Source organism: Pseudophryne corroboree, assembly GCF_028390025.1.
Source record: "Pseudophryne corroboree isolate aPseCor3 chromosome 3 unlocalized genomic scaffold, aPseCor3.hap2 SUPER_3_unloc_4, whole genome shotgun sequence".
Lineage (NCBI taxonomy): Eukaryota > Metazoa > Chordata > Amphibia > Anura > Myobatrachidae > Pseudophryne > Pseudophryne corroboree.
Window position 1 is genome coordinate 3,625,344 of NW_026967530.1, and position 20,941 is coordinate 3,646,284.

The 20,941-nt window shown below is 48.1% G+C and overlaps 1 protein-coding gene across 3 annotated transcripts in view; it reads left to right on the top strand.

Annotated features, from left to right (window-relative positions):
* The window catches only part of LOC134984167 (oocyte zinc finger protein XlCOF22-like), a 110,167-nt gene extending 89,706 nt beyond the window's left edge, over nt 1-20,461 (top strand). Inside the window, exon 7 of one of the 3 annotated variants that reach the window (XM_063949790.1) lies at nt 18,916-20,461. In XM_063949790.1, the coding sequence (XP_063805860.1) occupies nt 18,916-20,039 (1,124 nt within the window). In that variant the 3' untranslated portion in view covers nt 20,040-20,461. Of the gene's footprint in view, nt 1-18,630 lie in introns of all 3 variants that reach the window. The other 2 variants (XM_063949788.1, XM_063949789.1) reach the window with 2 other exon arrangements.
* The last annotated feature ends 480 nt before the right edge of the window (nt 20,462-20,941 follow it).

Genomic DNA, 20,941 nt, shown 5'->3' on the forward strand with positions numbered 1-20,941 from the left:
TTAGAATCTGTGCCCGGCCAGAGCTGGATGCACCTAGTGGGCTCTCCTGAGCCTGCTAGAAAAAGAAAGTATTTGTTAGGTTTTTTATTTTCAGTGAGCTCTGCTGGCAACAGACTCACTGCTACGAGGGACTGAGGGGAGAGAAGCCAACGTACCGGCTTGCAGCTAGGTTGTGCTTCTTAGGCTACTGGACACCATTAGCTCCAGAGGGTTCGAACACAGGCAGCAGTCCTCGGTCGCCAGTTCCCGGAGCCACGCCGCCGTCCCCCTCGCAGAGCCAGAAGCACTGAAGTCCTGGAAGAAGATAGAAGACGGCGAAATCGGCGGCATGAAGACTCCAGTCTTCAATAAGGTAGCGCACAGTACCGCAGCTGTGCGCCATTGCTCCCACTGCACACCACACACTCCGGTCACTGTAGGGTGCAGGGCGCTGGGGGGGGGGCGCCCTGGGCAGCAATCTATTACCTTTTGGCATAAAAAGTACATATATACAGTCCTAGTCTGTATATATGAAAACCCCCCACCATTTTCATTACATGAGAGCGGGACAGAAGCCCGCCGAGAAGGGGGCGGAGTTTCGTCCTCAGCACTAACCAGCGCCATTTTTACTTCACCGCTCCGCTGGAAGCTGCTCCCCAGGCTCTCCCCTGCAGTATTCAAGGTACAACAAGGGCAAAAGAGAGAGAGGGGGGGGGGGGGGGGCAATTAAATTCAGGCGCAAATTGACTCATATCAGCAGCTAAGGAGATTACACAATATATGGTGTAAATCCCTGAGTTATATAGCGCTGGGGTGTGTGCTGGCATACTCTCTCTCTGTCTCTCCAAAGGACTTTGTGGGGTCCTGTCCTCAGTCAGAGCATTCTCTGTGTGTGTGCGGTGTGTCGGTACGTCAGGTCGACATGTTTGATGAGGAGGGATATGTGGAGGCGGAGCAAGTGCAGATGGATGTGGTGTGGCCGCCGACGGCGCCGACACCAGACTGGATGGATATGTGGAAAGTGTTAAATGATCATGTAAACTCTTTGCATAAGAGGTTAGATAAAGCTGAAGCATTGGGACAGTCAGGGTCTCACCCAGTGCCTGATCCCACAGGTCAGGGGCCTTCGGGCTCTCATAAACGGCCACTATCCCAGTTAATCGACACGGAGTCTGACTCCAGTGTCGACGAGGAAGAGGCAAGATTACAGCCTAAGATGGTTAAAGCCATCCGCTATATGATTATAGCAATGAAGGATGTTTTACACATTTCTGAGGAAACCCCTGTCCCTGACAAGAGGGTTCATATGTATGGGGAGAAAAAGCAAGAGGTCACTTTTCCTCCGTCACATGAATTAAATGAATTATGTGAGAAAGCCTGGGAATCTCCTGAGAGAAAATTTATTATTTCCAAGAGATTGCTAATGGCGTACCCCTTCCCGCCAAATGACAGGCTACGCTGGAAGACGTCCCCCAAGGTAGACAAGGCATTAACGCACTTGTCTAAAAAGGTGGCCCTCTTGTCTCCGGATACGGCTGCCCTTAAGGACCCGGCGGATAGAAAACAGGAAGGTATCCTGAAATCTATCTGTACGCACTCGGGTACCTTGCTCAGGCCAGCTATTGCTTCAGCCTGGATGTGTAGCGCAGTGGCGGCATGGACAGATACTGTCAGAAGAATTAGATACCCTAGACAGGGACTCTGTTTTATTAACCCTGGGGCATATCAAGGACACGGTCCTGTATATGCGGGATGCTCAGAGAGATATTTGCTCGCTGGGGTCTAGGGTTAGCGCACTTTCCATTGCAGCCAGAAGGGTCTTATGGACTCGGCAATGGACAGGGGACGCTGATTCTAAAAAGCATATGGAAGTTTTGCCATATAAGGGTGAGGAATTATTTGGGGAAGGTCTCTCGGACCTCGTAGCCACTGCTACAGATGGGAAGTCAAAGTTCCTGCCGTTTGTTTCCTCACAGCCTAAGAAAGCACCGTATTACCAAATGCAGTCCTTTCGTCCACCAAAAAGCAAGAAGGTCAGAGGCGCTTCCTTTCTTGCGAGAGGCAGGGGTAGAGGTAAGAAGCTGCACCACGCAGCCAGTTCCCAGGAACAAAAATCCTCCCCTGCGTCCACTAAATCCACCGCATGACGCTTGGGCTCCACAGGCGGAGCCAGGAGCGGTGGGGGCGCGTCTCAAGAATTTCAGCCACCAGTGGGTTCGTTCACGGGTGGATCCCTGGGCTATACAAATTGTGTCTCAGGGATACAAGCTGGAATTTGAGATGACGCCTCCTCACCGGTTCTTAAAGTCGGCACTGCCAACTTCCTCCACAGAAAGGGAGGTAGTGCTGGCGGCAATTTACAAGCTATACCTCCAGCAGGTGATTGTAAGGGTACCCGTCCTTCAACAAGGGAGGGGGTACTATTCCACGATGTTTGTGGTTCCGAAACCGGACGGTTCGGTCAGGCCCATTCTGAACTTGAAGTCTCTGAACGTTTACCTGAGGAAATTCAAGTTCAAAATAGAATCGCTCAGAGCGGTCATTGCAAGCCTGGAGGAGGGGGATTTTATGGTGTCGCTGGACATCAAGGACGATTACTTGCATGTCCCCATCTACCCTCCTCATCAGGAGTACCTCAGGTTTGTGGTACAGGACTGTCATTACCAATTCCAGTCGTTGCCGTTTGGTCTCTCTACGGCACCGAGAGTATTTACCAAGGTAATGGCGGAGATGCTGGTACTCCTTCGAAAACAAGGAGTTACAATTATCCCATACTTGGACAATCTCCTAATAAAGGCGCGATCGGGGGAGCAGTTGCTGATCAATGTAGCTCAATCCCAAGCCGTGTTGCTACAGCATGGATGGATACTGAATATTCCAAAGTCGCAGCTGATACCTACAACACGTCTGCTCTTTCTGGGCATGATTCTGGACACGGACCAGAAGAAGGTGTTTCTCCCGGAGGAGAAGGCTCAGGAGCTAGTGACTTTGGTCAGAGGTCTCCTAAAGCCAAAACAGGTATCGGTGCATCACTGCACTCGAGTTCTGGGAAAAATGGTGGCGTCGTACGAAGCCATTTCCTTCGGCAGGTTCCATGCGAGGACCTTTCAATGGGATCTGCTGGACAAGTGGTCCGGATCCCACCTTCAGATGCACCAGATGATCACCCTGTCCCCAAGGCCAGGGTGTCTCTTTTGTGGTGGCTGCAGAGTACTCCTCTTCTCGAGGGTCGCAGCTTCGGCATACAGGACTGGATCCTGGTGACCACGGATGCAAGCCTCCGAGGGTGGGGGGCAGTCACTCAAGGAAGAAACTTCCAAGGACTGTGGTCAAGTCAGGAGACTTGTCTGCACATCAATATCCTGGAACTAAGGGCCATATACAACGCCCTGAGTCAGGCGGAGCCTCTGCTCCGAGACCAACCTGTGCTGATTCAGTCAGACAACATCACGGCGGTCGCCCATGTAAACCGCCAGGGCGGCACAAGAAGCAGGGTGGCAATGGCGGAAGCCACCAGGATTCTGCGTTGGGCGGAAAATCACGTAAAGGCACTGTCAGCAGTGTTCATTCCGGCAGTGGACAACTGGGAAGCAGACTTCCTCAGCAGACACGACCTCCACCCGGGAGAGCGGGGACTTCATCAAGAAGTCTTCTCTCAGGTTGTAAATCAATGGGAACTACCACAGGTGGACATGATGGCGTCCCGTCTCAACAAAAAGCTAAAAAGATATTGCGCCAGGTCAAGGGACCCTCAGGCAATAGCGGTGGACGCCCTGGTAACGCCGTGGGTGTTCCAGTCAGTCTATGTGTTTCCTCCTCTGCCTCTCATACCCAAGGTGTTGAGAATTGTAAGAAAAAGAGGAGTGAGAACAATACTCATAGCTCCGGATTGGCCAAGAAGAACTTGGTACCCGGAACTGCAAGAGATGTTCACAGAGGACCCATGGCCTCTGCCTCTCAGGCAAGACCTGTTGCAACAGGGGCCTTGTCTGTTCCAAGACTTACCGCGGCTGCGTTTGACGGCATGGCGGTTGAACGCCGGATCCTGGCAGAAAAAGGCATTCCGGAGGAAGTCATTCCTATGCTGATAAAGGCTAGGAAGGACGTGACAGCAAAACATTATCACCGGATATGGCGAAAATATGTTGCCTGGTGTGAGGACAGGAAGGCCCCTACAGAGGAATTCCAGCTGGGTCGATTCCTACACTTTTTACAGTCAGGTGTGACTGTGGGCCTGAAATTAGGGTCCATAAAGGTCCAGATTTCAGCCCTATCCATTTTCTTTCAAAAAGAACTGGCTTCACTGCCTGAGGTTCAGACATTTGTTAAAGGAGTGCTGCATATTCAGCCCCCTTTTGTGCCACCAGTGGCACCTTGGGATCTCAATGTAGTTTTGGATTTTCTGAAATCCCACTGGTTTGAGCCACTTAAGACAGTGGAGCTCAAGTATCTCACTTGGAAAGTGGTCATGCTGTTGGCCTTGACTTCGGCTAGGCGTGTATCAGAATTGGCGGCTTTATCCTGTAAAAGCCCATATCTGGTTTTCCATATGGACAGGGCAGAATTGCGGACCCGTCCGCAATTTCTGCCAAAGGTGGTATCTTTTCATCTGAACCAACCTATTGTGGTGCCTGCGGCTACTAGGGACTTGGAGGACTCCAAGTTGCTGGATGTAGTCCGGGCTTTGAAGATTTATGTGAGCAGAACGGCTGGAGTCAGGAAAACTGACTCGCTGTTTATTCTGTATGCACCCAACAAGTTGGGTGCACCTGCTTCAAATCAAACCATTGCGCGCTGGATCTGTGACACGATTCAGCAGGCTTATTCTGCGGCAGGATTGCCGCATCCTAAATCGGTAAAAGCCCACTCCACAAGGAAGGTGGGCTCTTCTTGGGCGGCTGCCTGAGGGGTCTCCGCATTACAACTTTGCAGAGCGGCTACTTGGTCGGGTTCAAACACGTTTGCAAAATTCTACAAGTTTGATACCCTGGCTGAGGAGGACCTCGTGTTTGCTCATTCGGTGCTGCAGAGTCATCCACACTCTCCCGCCCGTTTGGGAGCTTTGGTATAATCCCCATGGTCCTTACGGAGTTCCCAGCATCCACTAGGACGTTAGAGAAAATAAGAATTTACTCACCGGTAATTCTATTTCTCGTAGTCCGTAGTGGATGCTGGGCGCCTGTCCCAAGTGCGGACTTCTTCTGCAATACTTGTATTTAGTTATTGCTTACATAAGGGTTATGTTATAGTTGCATCAGGGTTGATCTGATGCTCTATTGTTGTTCATACTGTTAACTGGGTAAGTTTATCACATGTTATACGATGTGATTGGTGTGGCTGGTATGAGTCTTACCCGGGATTCCAAAATCCTTTCCTTGTAATGTCAGCTCTTCCGGGCACAGTTCCCTTAACTGAGGTCTGGAGGAGGGGCATAGAGGGAGGAGCCAGTGCACACCAGATATAGTACCTAATCTTTCTTCAAGAGTGCCCAGTCTCCTGCGGAGCCCGTCTATTCCCCATGGTCCTTACGGAGTCCCCAGCATCCACTACGGACTACGAGAAATAGAATTACCGGTGAGTAAATTCTTATTTATACTCCTGCTCTCCCCCTCACATCATGTCACTGTGTGTTACCAGCCCAGAGATCTGACCAGTCTCCTCCCCACACACTCTGGTGTATCTCATACATCAGGAGACATCAGCCCCTATTATACTCCTGCTGTCCCCCTCACATCATGTCACTGTGTGTTACCAGCCCAGAGGTCTGACCAGTCTCCTCCCCACACTCTCTGGTGTATCTCATACATCAGGAGCCATCAGCCCCTATTATACTCCTGCTCTCCCCCTTACATCATGTCACTGTGTGTTACCAGCCCAGAGGTCTGACCAGTCTCCTCCCCACACTCTCTGGTGTATCTCATACATCAGGAGCCATCAGCCCCTATTATACTCCTGCTCTCCCCCTTACATCATGTCACTGTGTGTTACCAGCCCAGAGATCTGACCAGTCTCTACCCCACACTCTCTGGTGTATCTCATACATCAGGAGACATCAGCCCCTATTATACTCCTGCTCTCCCCTCACATCATGTCACTGTGTGTTACCAGCCCAGAGATCTGACCAGTCTCCTCCCCACACTCTCTGGTGTATCTCATACATCAGGAGACATCAGCCCCTATTATACTCCTGCTCTCCCCCTCACATCATGTCACTGTGTGTTACCAGCCCAGAGATCTGACCAGTCTCCTCCCCACACTCTCTGGTGTATCTCATACATCAGGAGACATCAGCCCCTATTATACTCCTGCTCTCCCCCTCACATCATGTCACTGTGTGTTACCAGCCCAGAGATCTGACCAGTCTCCTCCCCACACTCTCTGGTGTATCTCATACATCAGGAGCCATCAGCCCCTATTACACTCCTGCTCTCCCCCTCACATCATGTCACTGTGTGTTACCAGCAGCCATAATGTGTGCTAGCAGTACCTCTGCCTATGGTATTACATGCCCTGAGAGTGTCACTATTAGGACACGCCGGTCTATATATAAACCACTTTTCTACAGCGGGGTACACTGTGATTCCACAGGGAATTACACCGGGGTGTAGAGTTTGATCTTGATCCGAGGCACCAACGGGCTAAATGCTTTGACTGTTCCCAGGATGCCTTGCACCGCCTCCTCTATATAACCCCGCCTCCGTGCACAGGAGCTCAGTGTGTAAGTTGGTGCACATTTCTGAAATGTTCCTGCCCTGGAGCTGCATATTTCTCTTTCTCCCTCACTCCCTGTCAGCGTTTGGCGCCATCACTACATGCTGCACTGATTCTGGGACTTCTTGCAAGCAAGAAGGAGGAATGCTACTGTTAGTCGCTCTGGAATGGCCCAGGCGGCATTGGTTCTCTATCGACAGAGCGTCCTCTTCTACTTCCTCAACGCCCGGACCGCCTCGTACAGGGCCCTTGTCTCTACCCAGACCTGGCTTTGATGGCGTGGCACAAAAACAAACTCTGGCCCATATCTTGCCGACTGACTCTAACGCTGAGGGGTCAGACATGGAAGAGGGTGAGGTGGATTTAGAAGGAGGTGATGGAGCTCTGTCACAGGGAATACAGACTCTTATAGAAGCTATCAGAGATGTTCTGCAAATTTCTGATAAGGTGACAGAGGAGTGTGAGGAATCTTATTTTAATATAAAAAAGAAGTCCTGGGCGTGGCCAGGACGGGCATGGAGTAGCACACACTCTGTGCAGCTCCCCAGCTACTATATCCTGCAAGTATATCCTGACTCCCCCTCTGGGTCCCATTTTGCAGCCACAGCTCTATTAAGGTTCCCTGCTCCCCCCTGTCGTGAAAGTGCAGCCGCTGCCGCTATCTTTGGAGGCCCAGGAGCTCCGGACTCCGGCGGGCCCTGCTCTGTGCCGGGTGCCGCTGCCACATGTGGGGACCGGAAGTTCGGCTCCGTGAGCATCCCCGTCAGCCGCTCGCTGCGGCCATCCGAGGCACCGGGGAGAGGAGAGAGCCGGGCGCTCCGCTGTAGCCCTGCTGATCCCTTGTGAGGTCCAGGGGGAGCTGCGGGGGAAACCTCCTGACCCGTCTCCTCTGCTGCCGGGACGCGCTACCCGCGAAACCGGAGGTGCGGCTCCGCTGTCCGCCGCCGCCTACAATACCTTTGTGGGACACATATCAGCAGTCAAAGTCTGGATGTGGGGCACCCCTGCACTTGTGGGGGAAATCTGGGAGAGAGAGGGGTCTCCTGAATCCCTGCGGGGAGATTGCCTTGGCGGCCATTTTATGGACTCGACCTGCTACACTGGGAGTCAGGTGCTGGGGAAGATATTGTAAATCCTACAACTCTGGTTGGGAGGGATAATCCCTACACTCTTGCTGAAGTGGTTGGTCACGCTGCAATATATCCGGAGATGGTGACCCTGCTGGCTGTTTATACATATCTATAGTTTGCCTGCTCTGCCTATATTTGCTTTGATAAGACCGGCAAACCAGGAGAACCAACATCGTGCTGTCTAAAATGGTGAAAGGTCGCCAGACCGGCGCGGCGGCGGGAGCGATGGATAAGTTTGTCCGCGACCAAGGTCCCCAGCAGCGGAGAGGGGAGACCACGAGAGCCGAGACATCGCCCCCATCTCCTGCCTATAGCTCCGTCTCCTCTGACCCTCCGGATGCTGCACTGCATAGAGTACTGGACGCGGTGAATGCCAGTGAAGTGCGTCTGGCTGACAAAATCGGGCAGGTACAATCCGACCTCTCCATTATTCATCAAGACCTCCAGCGGGTGAGAGAGAGAGTGGGAGAAGCGGAGACCCGTATTTCCAATATTGAAGATACCGTTGGTCCGCTGGGTCGTCGCACTGATGCTTTGGAGTCACAGATGACTGATGTACGCAAAAAACTCACGGATGTGGAGGGGCGTCTGCGGCGCAATAACGTCCGCTTCGTTGGCCTGCCTGAAAAAGAAGAGGGCTCCACTCCCGAGGAATTTCTTGTAAAATGGCTCCGTGATTCTTTCGGATCTGAGGAATTCTCGCCTTATTTCACTGTTGAACGGGCCCATAGAGTTCCAATGCGCCCACTGCCGCCAGGAGACTACGTGAACTTGACCTGCCGTATGCCATGCTATTCCCATCCAGACTGCGGGTAGTGGCGGATGGGGAAACAAAATTTTTCACGACCCCTCAGGAGGCCATGGTGTGGCTGGACAGACGGTTCCCGGCGAGACGCGCCCTTGCGGATTAGTAACTATCCGGCTGATATTGGAAGCTGGTTTTCTTCTGTTCTCATTTATGGCTAATTATTTTGTCTGTTTTAGATATATGTGCTAGATATTGCAAAGTGATAGGATGCGGGCCTGTTTGAGTGCTGCCAATGCTTCCTTTACATTGTTATCGCAGCTTAGACAGGACTTATGTATACCCTTTAAGTCAATCACGATATACTTGATATGTTCTTGTGTTTGGTTATACCTTGGGGTTCTTATGATCTCTTTTCTTCCTGTTGTATTAACGGTCTCTGTGAGGGAGGATGGGGGGAGAGGGGGGATTGCTGAATGCTTGTCCTGACATAGGTGGTTTTTTTGATATCCGAGTGTGTTTTTATTTTGGATATTAGTGGGACCTAGGGGGTGGATCTTTATGATCCCCCCTCATTTGTTTTTTGTTTTCGAGGGGGAAAGGTTAGTGGCTGGGAGCAACCTTCTAATTTTGCTGTTCTCTAGTTGTTCTCTATTCCCGAGAGTCATTATATTCTTGGCCCTGATTAAGGAGTGTTTGCACCGGCCGATGGTGCAATACAGTTAGGTTTATATTAAGTTTTCGGTATGAACACTCAGTTTTGGGATCCAGGTATGCTGCATGTTGGGGGTGGTATACAGGGTGGGGGGAAGTGGAGGGGGTTGGGTTATGTTTATTTTTTGAGCGGAAATGTATGTAGTGAAAGTACATGGTTTACAACTATGCAATATAAGCAATGGTGTCTGGTTACAGAATTTGTATGTGGCGGGGCTGACCGGCTGCGGGGCGATACACTGATTATACCTTTGCTGTACTATGACGGGGATTAAGGTGGTTTCGTGGAATGTGAGAGGGCTCAATGATAAAGTTAAGAGGTCTCTTGTGCTCCGACAGCTCAAACACTATGCTGCTGATATTGTCTGTCTTATGGAAACACATTTGGTAGGTAGTAAGATTCTCTCTCTGAAGAGGCCCTGGGTGGGTTGGGCATACCACTCTATGCACACGTCCGCCTCGCGCGGGGTTTCAGTCCTTATTAAGCGGACAGTCCCTTTTGTAATGGAATCTATACAAACGGATCCTTGGGGGAGATATGTGTTTTTGAAATGTAGGTTATTTTATGTTCCTGTCCTCCTGCTGACAGTCTACGTGCCCCCTCCATATTCTCCCGATGTACTTAAGAGGGTTGCTGGGTTCATGGCCTTGTCTCCCGGGGTGTCTGTTATTTGTTTGGGGGATTTCAATAATGTGCTAGACGTGGTCATGGATAGGCTCTCCATGTCTCCGTCTGCTGCAGGTCCTGGGGGGTCTGGGTTTGCAAATGTGGTGTCGGGGTTGGGCCTGGTCGATCCATGGAGACTGAGACACCCTTCTCTTAAACAATACTCGTGTTTTTCACACTCCCATTCTTCGTTCTCTAGGATCGACCTGGCCCTCCTCTCGAGTGACATGGTTCCCCGCGTCGGTAACATTAGATATGAGACTAGAGGTATATCAGACCACTCCCCCTTGACCTTTAATTTAGACTTTAATTGTGATAGAGGTCAAGCTGTGTGGAAATTTAACCCATTCTGGCTTGTTCACATGGGAGATGGATCTGAAATGCTGGCCGCATGGCGGGAGTTCTTTGAGCTGAATAGCACCGACCAGTCTATCTCTAACCTATGGGACACATTTAAGGCCTTTTTACGGGGGAGTTTGATTAAACGGGTGTCTGAATTAAAATCCTTCTATAGGAAAAGGGAGGCTGAGTTGGAGGCCCGGAGTGTCGCTGCAGAACTACAATATTTGCAGGATTCCTTGATCAGTTCCAAGTCAGCCTGGTTGTCGGCTCAGAGGGAATGGAGAGATTACCTAATGGAAAAGACTCAGCATAGACTCCTCTTCTCACCTCATGCCTTTTATGCCACGGGGGACAGGCCGGGGACATATCTGGCTTCTCTGGCTCGGGGAGACAGACCTACTAGTGTGGTGGTAGAGATTGTGAGCGCTGAAGGTGTCCACCTGACCCAGACTCCACAGATGACGGCTGAATTTGTATCCTTCTATAGTCGCTTATATAAATCTAAATTAGATTGCACCTCATCACAGTTAAATGATTATTTAGACGGTGTCTGCTTCCCCACCTTGTCCGGGGAGGCTTGCGACCTTTTGGATGTGCCCATTTCCCCCGATGAAGTTAGAGCAGCGATTGAGGCCTCTCCTAGTGGTAAAGCCCCAGGATTGGATGGAATACCATCCGAGGTTTATAAACATAACTTGGATTTTTTTGTCCCACACCTTCTTGAGTTATATAGCCAGATGTTTGCACAGGATTCTCTTCCCCTGTCTATGGCGGAGGCAGTGATTGTGGTTCTCCCTAAACCTGACAAGGATCCTAAGAGAGTGGAGTCCTACCGTCCTATATCCCTCCTACCCACTGACATTAAAATTTTGGCCAAGATATTGGCTGGTAGACTAAATACAGTTATTTCCCACATTATACACCCGGATCAGATGGGATTCATGCCTAATAAATCGACCTCCATTAATCTCAGACGTTTGTTTACCCACCTACAAATCCCCCGGGCGGACCCTTCCTCCTCCATTGTTGTTTCGCTGGATGCCGCTAAGGCTTTTGACTCTGTGGAGTGGGAATATTTATGGGAAGTTATGCGTAGATTTGGCATCGGCCCGAAATTTATTAAATATGTCCGACTGATGTACTCCTCTCCCTCGGCGAGGGTGGCGGTCAATGGTTTCGTATCTCACTCCTTTCCCCTGTCTAGAGGCACGCGACAGGGTTGTCCCTTGTCCCCTACTCTGTTTGCTATGGCCGTTGAACCCCTTGCATGTCTTCTGAGAACTGATACGGGTATTTATGGACTTAAAGTGGGTGCTCGGGAGGACAGAGTGGCCCTATACGCTGATGGCATCCTGATGTTTGTGGATCGCAATGCTGAGTCTATGCCTAGGATCTTGGAAATTATTGATGGGTTTGGGCGATACTCTGGCTTACTGATAAACTGGGAGAAATCCTTTATTATCCCACTTAAGGGCGAAGCCCCTGCCTCCCCGTTGATGGTTCTTCCATTGAAGTGGGGGGAATCATTCAAATATTTGGGTGTTTGGGTGTCTAATGACCCTCAAAAATTCTCTTCTCTCAATATTACTCCTCAAATAGTATATCTCCGCGGCCGGGTGCAGACGTGGGGTAAGTTGCTCTTAACAGTCACGGGGAGGTTTAATATGGTTAAAATGGTCATCCAGCCCAAGCTTCTCTATGTCCTGCAGCAATCACCCGTCTATATTCCACAGAAGATTTTTAAACAAATAGATGGGTTGATTTCCTCCCTGGTGTGGGCCAGTAAACGTGCCCGCTTAAAACTAGATACCATGACCAGAACACGTGAAATGGGTGGTCTGGCCCTCCCCAATTTCCGTTTTTACTACTACGCGGCGCAATTGATACATATCTGGGAGTGGGTTAATGATCTCGATCCCCTGGCTTTGCATTTACTGATGTTGCATCACGACTACCCGGGGGGCTCCCCATTAAAGCTACTTCTCTGTGGCAGTGTTAAAATGTCCACAATACCGCTTATTAAGCAAGCCATCCTGGTGTGGAAAATGGTGCACTCGGTGATGCGGGGCCATGGCGTCGACCCTGACACCCCTCTGGATAATATATATGGGTTACCTGAACTGTGTCAGCTTCAGGTCCGAGAGGTTTGGGGAAGATGGGGAGTATCATCTATGGGCCATATATATAGTGATGGGATTCTCAATTCTTTCCAACAACTTCAACACGCACACAACATTCCCTCAAGGTTCTTTTTTCAATTCCTACGGTTGAGACATGCACTGGCAGCCCAGTTCCCAAATGGCCCTCCAGTCCTAGCTGACTCCCCGGTTAAAACAATGTTGCATGCGCTGGACTCGGGACACTTAGTCTCTAGGATATATGGTCGTATCCTGCTAATGCACCATAGTGACCCTCTCACGGCTCTTCGGGGTAGGTGGGAATCAGATGTGGACATGCTATCGGATGATGCATGGAATACTGCCATAGGGGCCCATCGGATCTCCACCTCCTCTGTTAGATATCAGCAAATACAACTATACATTCTACACAGGGTGTATATGACCCCGGTGAGATTAGCACATATCGGGGGGGCTCACAACTCGCAATGCCCTAGATGTGGAGCCGTGGATGCAGACTTCTGGCACTTACTGTGGGTGTGTCCTGGCGTGTCTGTGTTTTGGACGGCGGTTATACGGATCTTGTGTGACACAGGTATTCCCTCCTTCGTGTGCACTCCTGCGCTCTGTACACTGTTGATTGTGGACGAGGAAGCCTTAGACCCACCTAGTAGGCGATACGTTATTAACCTATGCGCTTTAGCTAGGGTCTGTATTGCATGGCTATGGCTGGCCAGTGAGGCCCCGACATCTGGGGCGTGGATATCCCTGGTCAATAAAACAATTGCGCATGAAAAATTTGTGTTTCTGGCTAGGAAGGTGGAGAAGAAATGGTCAACAATATGGGGTAGATGGATGGACTCTAAATATTACAAAGAGAGATATAGCTAAAACCGGGTTCTTTCCAGTGTGTTAGTATGGGATGTTGTGTGAGAGGGGAGTCCCCGCAGCCGGTCTTGCCTTGCTATGATATTTGTACCATACTGTGACATTTCTGCTGTGTCTATGAGTTTCAGGGAACTGTTATGCTCTAGATGTGTTGAGCTAAGACACCGTTGCTTTGTGATTATATGCTCTATAGGTAATAATGTTTAGTAAATATACTATAGACTGCATACATGTACTGTTGTCTCCACACATGTTGGGTGTGGTCTCTGTGTGTTGTATGTGTGAAGTGTTAAAGCAAAATTGAAAATCTCAATAAAAAATATTGAATTAAAAAAAAAGAAGTCCTCAGTCACTTTTCCTGAGTCAAAGGAATTAAATACCCTGTTTGAAGAACCGTTGGTTAATCCTGATAAGACATTTCCAATCCCTAAAAGGTTACTCTCATCTTGTCCTTTTCCTCCTGAGGATAGGAAAAAATGGGAAAATCCACTGATAGTGGATGCATCTGTGTCTCGGTTGTCACAGAAAATAGTATTGCCTGTCCCTGGTGCAGCCTCCCTGAAAGACACGGCTGATCGTAAGATTGAGAGTACACTCAAATCCTTGTATACAGCTGCTGGGGTGGCTCAGAGACCCACTATAGCATGTGCGTGGATTACTAAAGCCATTGCTAAATGGTCGGGTAACCTTATTGAAGGGTTGGATTCCTTATCTAGGGGGGAGATTGTGTTACTCCTGCAACATATACAGGACTCTGCTAACTTTATGGTGGAAGCCATAAAAGACGTAGGTTTGCTTAATGCACGCACCACTGCTATGGCAGTGTCAGCATGCAGCGGCTTATGGTTACGCCAGTGGATTGCTGATGCGGACTCCAGGAAAGACGTGGAAGGCCTACCCTTCACAGGAGAGGCCTTATTTGGAGATGAACTGGACAAATGGATCTCCAAAGCTACTGGGGTGGGGAGATTCCTAGTGTCTCTGGATATTCACATTCCGATCTGGCCACCTCACCAGGGTTATCTACGCTTTGCACTACAAGACTGTCACTACCAGTTCCAGACCCTGCCATTTGGTCTCTCCACGACACTGAGGGTGTTCACCAAGTTGATGGCAGAGATGATGTTTCTCCTTCGCAAGCAGGGAGTGAACATAATTCCGTACCTGGACGATCTGAAAAAAAGCACAGTCCATGGAAAGGTTGTTGAGCAGCATTGGTCTCACACACAAACTACTCCTGGATCATGGTTGGATTCTAAATCTCCCGAAATCTCATTTAGTGCCAACTCTCAGGCTTCCATTCCTGGGAATGATACTGGACACAGAGTCGCAGAAGGTGTTCCTTCCATTGGAAAAGACATTGGTAATCCATTCGATGGTTCAGGATGTCCTGAAGCCAACACGGATATTGGTGCATCTAAAATGGTGGCTTCTTACAAGTCACTTCAGTACGTAAGGTTTCATGCGAGGCACTTCCAGCTGGACCTGTTGGACAAATGGTGCAGATCGCATCTTCACGGGCACCAGAGGATCTGTCGGTCGCCAAAGGCCAGGCTCTCCCTTCTGTGGTGGCTACAGACTTCTCACCTAATCGAGGGCCGAAGGTTCGGGATTCAGAATTGGATTCTGCTAACCACAGACGCAAGCCCCAGAGGGTGGGGGAGCGGTCAACCAGGGGATGCAGTTTCAAGGAAGATGGTCAAGTCAAGAAGTTCTTCCAATAAACATTCTGGAACTCAGGGCTGTATACAATGCCCTTCTGCAGGCCTCATATCTTCATCAAGATCTGGCAATTCAGGTTCAGTCGGACAATGTGACAGCAATAACGTACATAAACTGACAGGGAGGAACGAAAAGCAAAGCAGCAATGTCAGAGATATCAAGAATTCTCCTCTGGGCGGAAAAACATGCTGTGGCGTTGTTGGCGGTCTTCATTCCGGGAGAAGACAACTGGGAAGCAGACTTCCTCAGCACACATGACCTGCACCCGGGGGAGTGGGGCCTTCACCCGGAGGTGTTCAGGTGCTTGACACGTCGATGGGGATGTCCACAAATCGACATGATGGCCTCTTGTCTCAACAAGAAGCTCAAGCAGTATTATTCCAGGTCAAGAGACCCACAGGCAGTGGACGCTCTGACAACTCCATGGGTCTATCAGGTGGTGTACGTGTTCTCTTCACTTCCGCTGATCCCAAGAATTCTCAAAAGAATATAAAGGGAGAAAGTTAAAGCAATTCTCATTGCTCTGGACTGGCCAAGAAGGGCCTGGTACGTGGACCTTCTGGGGATGTTCCTGGAAGATCTGTGGCCTCTACCTCTTCACGAGGATCTCCTGTAACAGGGGCCGTTTGTTTATCAAGACTTAACACGGCTACGCTTGACGTTTTCATCCCAACTATGATCCAAGCCAGGAAGAGGGTAACGTCTAAACATTACCACTGTATTTGGAAGAAATACGTCTCTTGGTGTGAGAGCAGTAAAAGTCCAGATTTCGACCTTGTCCATTTTGTTTCAGAAACAATTGGTGTCTCTCTCCTGAGGTCCAGAAGTTCTTGAAAGGGCTTCTGCACACCAAGCCTCCCTTTGTGCCTCCCACGGCACCTTGGGATCTCAATTTGGTGCTGCGGTTCCTTCAATCGGACTGGTTTGAACCGTTACAGGAGGTAGACGTAAAATTTCTTACCTGGAAAGCCGTCACACTGTTGGCCTTGGCTTCTGCAAGACGTGAGTTGGAGCTGGTAGCGTTGTCTTACAAGAGCTCCTATTTAATCTTCCATGAGGATAGAGCTGAACTCGGGACTCGTCAGCAATTTCTTCCTAAGCTGGTGTCGGCGTTTCACATCAACCAACCAATTGTGGTTCTGATTGTTACCAACACCTCTATTACTTCAAAGTCTTTGGATGTTTTGAGGGCTTTGAAGGTGTATGTGAAGAGAACACTCGCTGTTTGTTCTTTAACAACAATAAGATTGGGTGTCCTGCTTCAAAGCAGTCTATTGCACGTTGGATCAGGCTCAGCATGCTTATTCCACGGCAGGATTGGCGACTCCAAAATCTGTACAGGCCCACTCGACTAGGTCACTGGGTTCTTCTTAGGCGGCAGCCCGCGGTGTTTCGGCATTACAGCTCTGCCGAGCAGCTACTTGGTCAGGTTTGAACACTTTTGCAAAGTTCTAGAAGTTCGATACCTTGGCCTCTGAGGACCTTCAGTTTGGTCAGTCAGTTCTGCAGGACCTTCAGCACTCTCCCACCCGGTTTGGGAGCTTTGGTACTTCCCCATGGTACTAAATGGATCCCCAGTATCCTCTAAGACATAAGAGAAAATAGGATTTTAATTACCTACTGGTAATTCCTTTTCTCGTAGTCCGTAGAGGTTATTGGGGCTCCATTTAGTACCATGGGGTATAGACGGGTCCACTAGGAGCCAAAGAAAAGGATTTACCAGTAGGTAATTAAAATCCTATTTTTTGCAACGAGGCCTGGACTTTGGTCTTCGTCTGGCTTCACTCAAAGTTCACATATGGTTTCAGAGAAAGAGTGCATCTATACCTGATGTTCATACATTCACTCAGGGTGTGTTACGGATTCAGCCTCCGTATGTCCCTCCTGTGGCTCTATGGGATCTGTCTGTTGTCCTGAATGCACTGCAAGAGTCTACATTTGAGCCTCTTGAGTCGGCGGACCTTAAATGGCTCACGACCATGGTCCTGTTTTTACTGGCTATTGCCTCTTCTAGAAGGGTGTCAGACTTAGGCCCATTGCCCTGTCGTCCACCCTTTCTGATATTTCATCGTGACCGGGCAATTCTACGAACTCGTCCCAGTTATTTACCTAAGATGGTGTCATCGTTTCACCTTAACCAAGAGATTGTGGTTCCGGCCTTTATCTCTTCTGAATTGTCCTCCAAAGAGTGGTCTTTGGGTGTGGTAAGGGCTCTCTGTATCTACGTGGAGAGGACTGCCTCCATCAGGAGGTCAGATACCCTTTTTGTACTGTTTGGTTTCCTAAAACGTGGCTGGCCTGCGAACAAGTAAACCTTAGCCGGATGGATTAGAATGGTGGTTGCACAAGCTTATGCACAGGCTGGACTCTCAGCTCCTACTGCTATTAAAGCCCATTCTATTCGGGCGGTTGGACCTTCTTGGGCGACCCGCCGTGGTGCGTCCCCAGAACAATTGTGCAAGGCGGCTACATTGTCCTCAGAGAACCCGTTCATTAGGTTCTCTGTCTTTAATACTTCCGCCTCCCGGGATGCTTTCTTTGGACGCCAGGTTCTCATACATGCTAAGGCGTGACCCCTCCCTTGAGGAACTGCTTTAGGACATCCCTCATGTTTCCCTGTGGAATACAGTGTACCATGCTGCAGAAAAGGAGATGGTAGACTTACCATGGTTGGCGCTCTCTTTCTGTTAGGTACATTGGGTTCCACAGGGCTGTTTGTATGGCATTAGCCAATGGTCCCTTCTCCTGTCATGTGAATGTGGTTCTATTTGACTAACATCTGCCTTCTCTCTTAATGCTCCTACATTGGACTGGTTAACGAAACTGAGCTCTCAGTACCTGGAGGTGGGGTTATAGAGAAGGCCCCAATGCATCATGGGACAGCTAAAGCGTTAGCCTGTTGGTGCCTCTGGATCAAGATCCACTCTACACCCCAAAGTTTCCCTGTGGAACCCAGTGTACCTCGCAGAAAGAGCATTAACCATGGTCAGTCCACCATAACTCTCCTTTTCTCTGATCCATCAGCTCATATGACTGATGTTATTGATTATCTAGAATCTCCAGTTCATAAGATATGTTCCCCATTCATTGTTTTACATTGGTACTGACATAGGACTTGGAGAGTGACTACATCTCCATTTATAATTCATGGTTAGTTACCAGTACAAGAGAGAGATATATCTAAGTCTTATTATAATATTACATTTATTATTGTGAGTGTTCTCAGGAGTGTGGACACAATGATAGTCTGAGACACAATATTATAAAGCCTTCATTAAAAGTTATGTTTTATTACACACATTTACAATTGAGGGCGGGATTCAATTATTTTCACCCCTTTTCACACCCGTTCTGTTTCTGCCCTCAGGGACGTTGTATCATTATTTCAGCTCGCTACCCCCGGACTAGCGAGGCACCCAACCTTTTACACAGCTAAACCTGATTACTATGGGCGCAATATGCGCGATAACGGAGATCATTTTAGCAAGGAAATTGGGCGTGATATATCATTTGATTCTCACCCTAAGTGTCCCAGAGAGTCGTCTTCTCCTATTGATTACAAGATTAATATTGTTACAGAAAATGTCACATTTCCATAATGTATTTTATTTCCAGCAGATGGATACACAAGCAGGAATATCTCAGAAGGACATCTAATGTTATCCGCAGATTGTGACATAAAAGATAATGACAGTAGACAGGGTTCTCCAGGAGATAACCCCATTACCCCAATTATACATCCAGCTCTATCAGCTGATCCCACTGATCCTAGGAAATGTTCTCCTGATCACTCTGATATTGGTGCATCTGTTACAGCTCTGAGAGTAGATACAGTGTTTCCCTGTTCTATAGATGCCAAATGTTTTATACAGAACACAAAGCCACAGACAGGTATGGCAGGTGAAAGGCCATTTCCGTGTTCTGAGTGCGGGAAATGTTTTACCCAGAAATCAAATCTTGTTCAACATCAGAGAAGTCACACAGGTGAGAAACCATTTTCTTGCTCTGAGTGTGGGAAATGTTTTACCAAGAAATCAGAATTTGTTAGACATCACAGAAGTCACACAAGTGAGAAGCCGTTTCCATGTTCTGTGTGCGGGAAATGTTTTGCACGGAAATCAAAACTTGTTATACATCAGCGAAGTCACACAGGTGAGAAGCCATTTCCATGTTCTGTGTGTGGGAAATGTTTTGCACAGAAAGCAAATCTTGTTCAACATCAGCGAAGTCACACAGGTGAGAAGCCATTTCCATGTTCTGAGTGCGGGAAATGTTTTACATGCAAATCACCTCTTGTTACACATCAGCGAAGTCACACAGGTGAGAAGCCATTTTCTTGCTCTGAGTGTGGGAAATGTTTTACCCAGAAATCAACACTTGTTATACATCAGAGAATTCACACAGGTGAGAAGCCATTTTCTTGCTCTGAGTGTGGGAAATTTTTTACTGAGAAATCAGAATTTGTTAAACATCAGAGAAGTCACACAGGTGAGAAGCCATTTTCTTGCTCTGAGTGTGGGAAATGTTTTACCCAGAAATCAACACTTGTTATACATCAGAGAATTCACACAGATGAGAAGCCATTTCCATGTTCTGAGTGTGGGAAATGTTTTGCAGACAAATCAGACCTTGTTAGACATCTGCGAAGTCACACAGGTGAGAAGCCATTTTCTTGCTCTGAGTGTGGGAAATGTTTTACCCAGAAATCAACACTTGTTATACATCAGAGAATTCACACAGATGAGAAGCCATTTCCATGTTCTGAGTGTGGGAAATGTTTTGCAGACAAATCAGACCTTGTTAAACATCAGCGAAGTCACACAAGTGAGAAGCCATTTTCTTGCTCTGAGTGTGGGAAATGTTTTACCTGGAAATCACATCTTGTTATACATCAGAGAAGTCACACAGGTGAGAAGCCATTTCCATGTTCTGAGTGTGGGAAATGTTTTATCCAGAAATCACACCTTGTTAAACATCAGCTAAGTCACACAGGTGAGAGGCCATTTCCATACTCTGAGAAATAAATCCGCTCTTGTTACACACAATGGACATCACTCAGGTGAGGAACCATTTTATTCTGGAGTAAAGGGAACTGTTGCACTGGAATAGTGTCTATCTTGTATAAATATCTGGATCAATATTGATCGGAAACCACAAATCTTGATACTGTCAAATAATCGTACAGTTTGTGGGGGTGCTACCACAGATCCTGTAAGAGTACATTTAGGATATAAGAGGAAAAAAAGGAAAAAGATCTGTTTCTGGTGCACTAAGTAGTATATTAGGATAAAAATTCACTTTTAATTCATTTCTTAAAAATGTGTTGACATGTTCTATTTCATGTCCTCTGAGATAACTTCTGCGAAATATTCTAAAAACATGTACATTTAATGTGACATAACAAGACTGTGAATTGCACAAAACAATAAAAAATATAAAAAACTGATGAGCGTCTCTTTCGTATCTGTTCTCCGAATATAGTGTCTAAGTACACTCCGTATAGATCTCTGTTTCTTATGAAATTGTTTCTAAGTATTCATATAACTCCTTTATTGTAGTGTATTCCTATAGAGATGTAAAATAAACTGCCTGGCAGATAGACTAGATACAGCTGTAAATGATACAATCATGAATTTGTAACAATGTGTCTCTCGTTAGTAATCTCTTTGGTCATTGGCTCACTGCCCAGACATAGTCCTTAAATGGAATTTAGTTACAGAATAAGCCTTCATGTCCTGCAGCTAATGTTGCAGAAATGCATGCCATGTAATTCTTCAGTAGGAGGGGGATCTGAATATATAGATCCTTACTCTCTGATTCCGTTCAGCCTAATGAATAGGAGACCAGCAAGCCTTATAGTTGATTAACTTTAAATGATAAGGGAAAAGATTACTTATATCCTCTACAATAATGGGTATAATTCTTT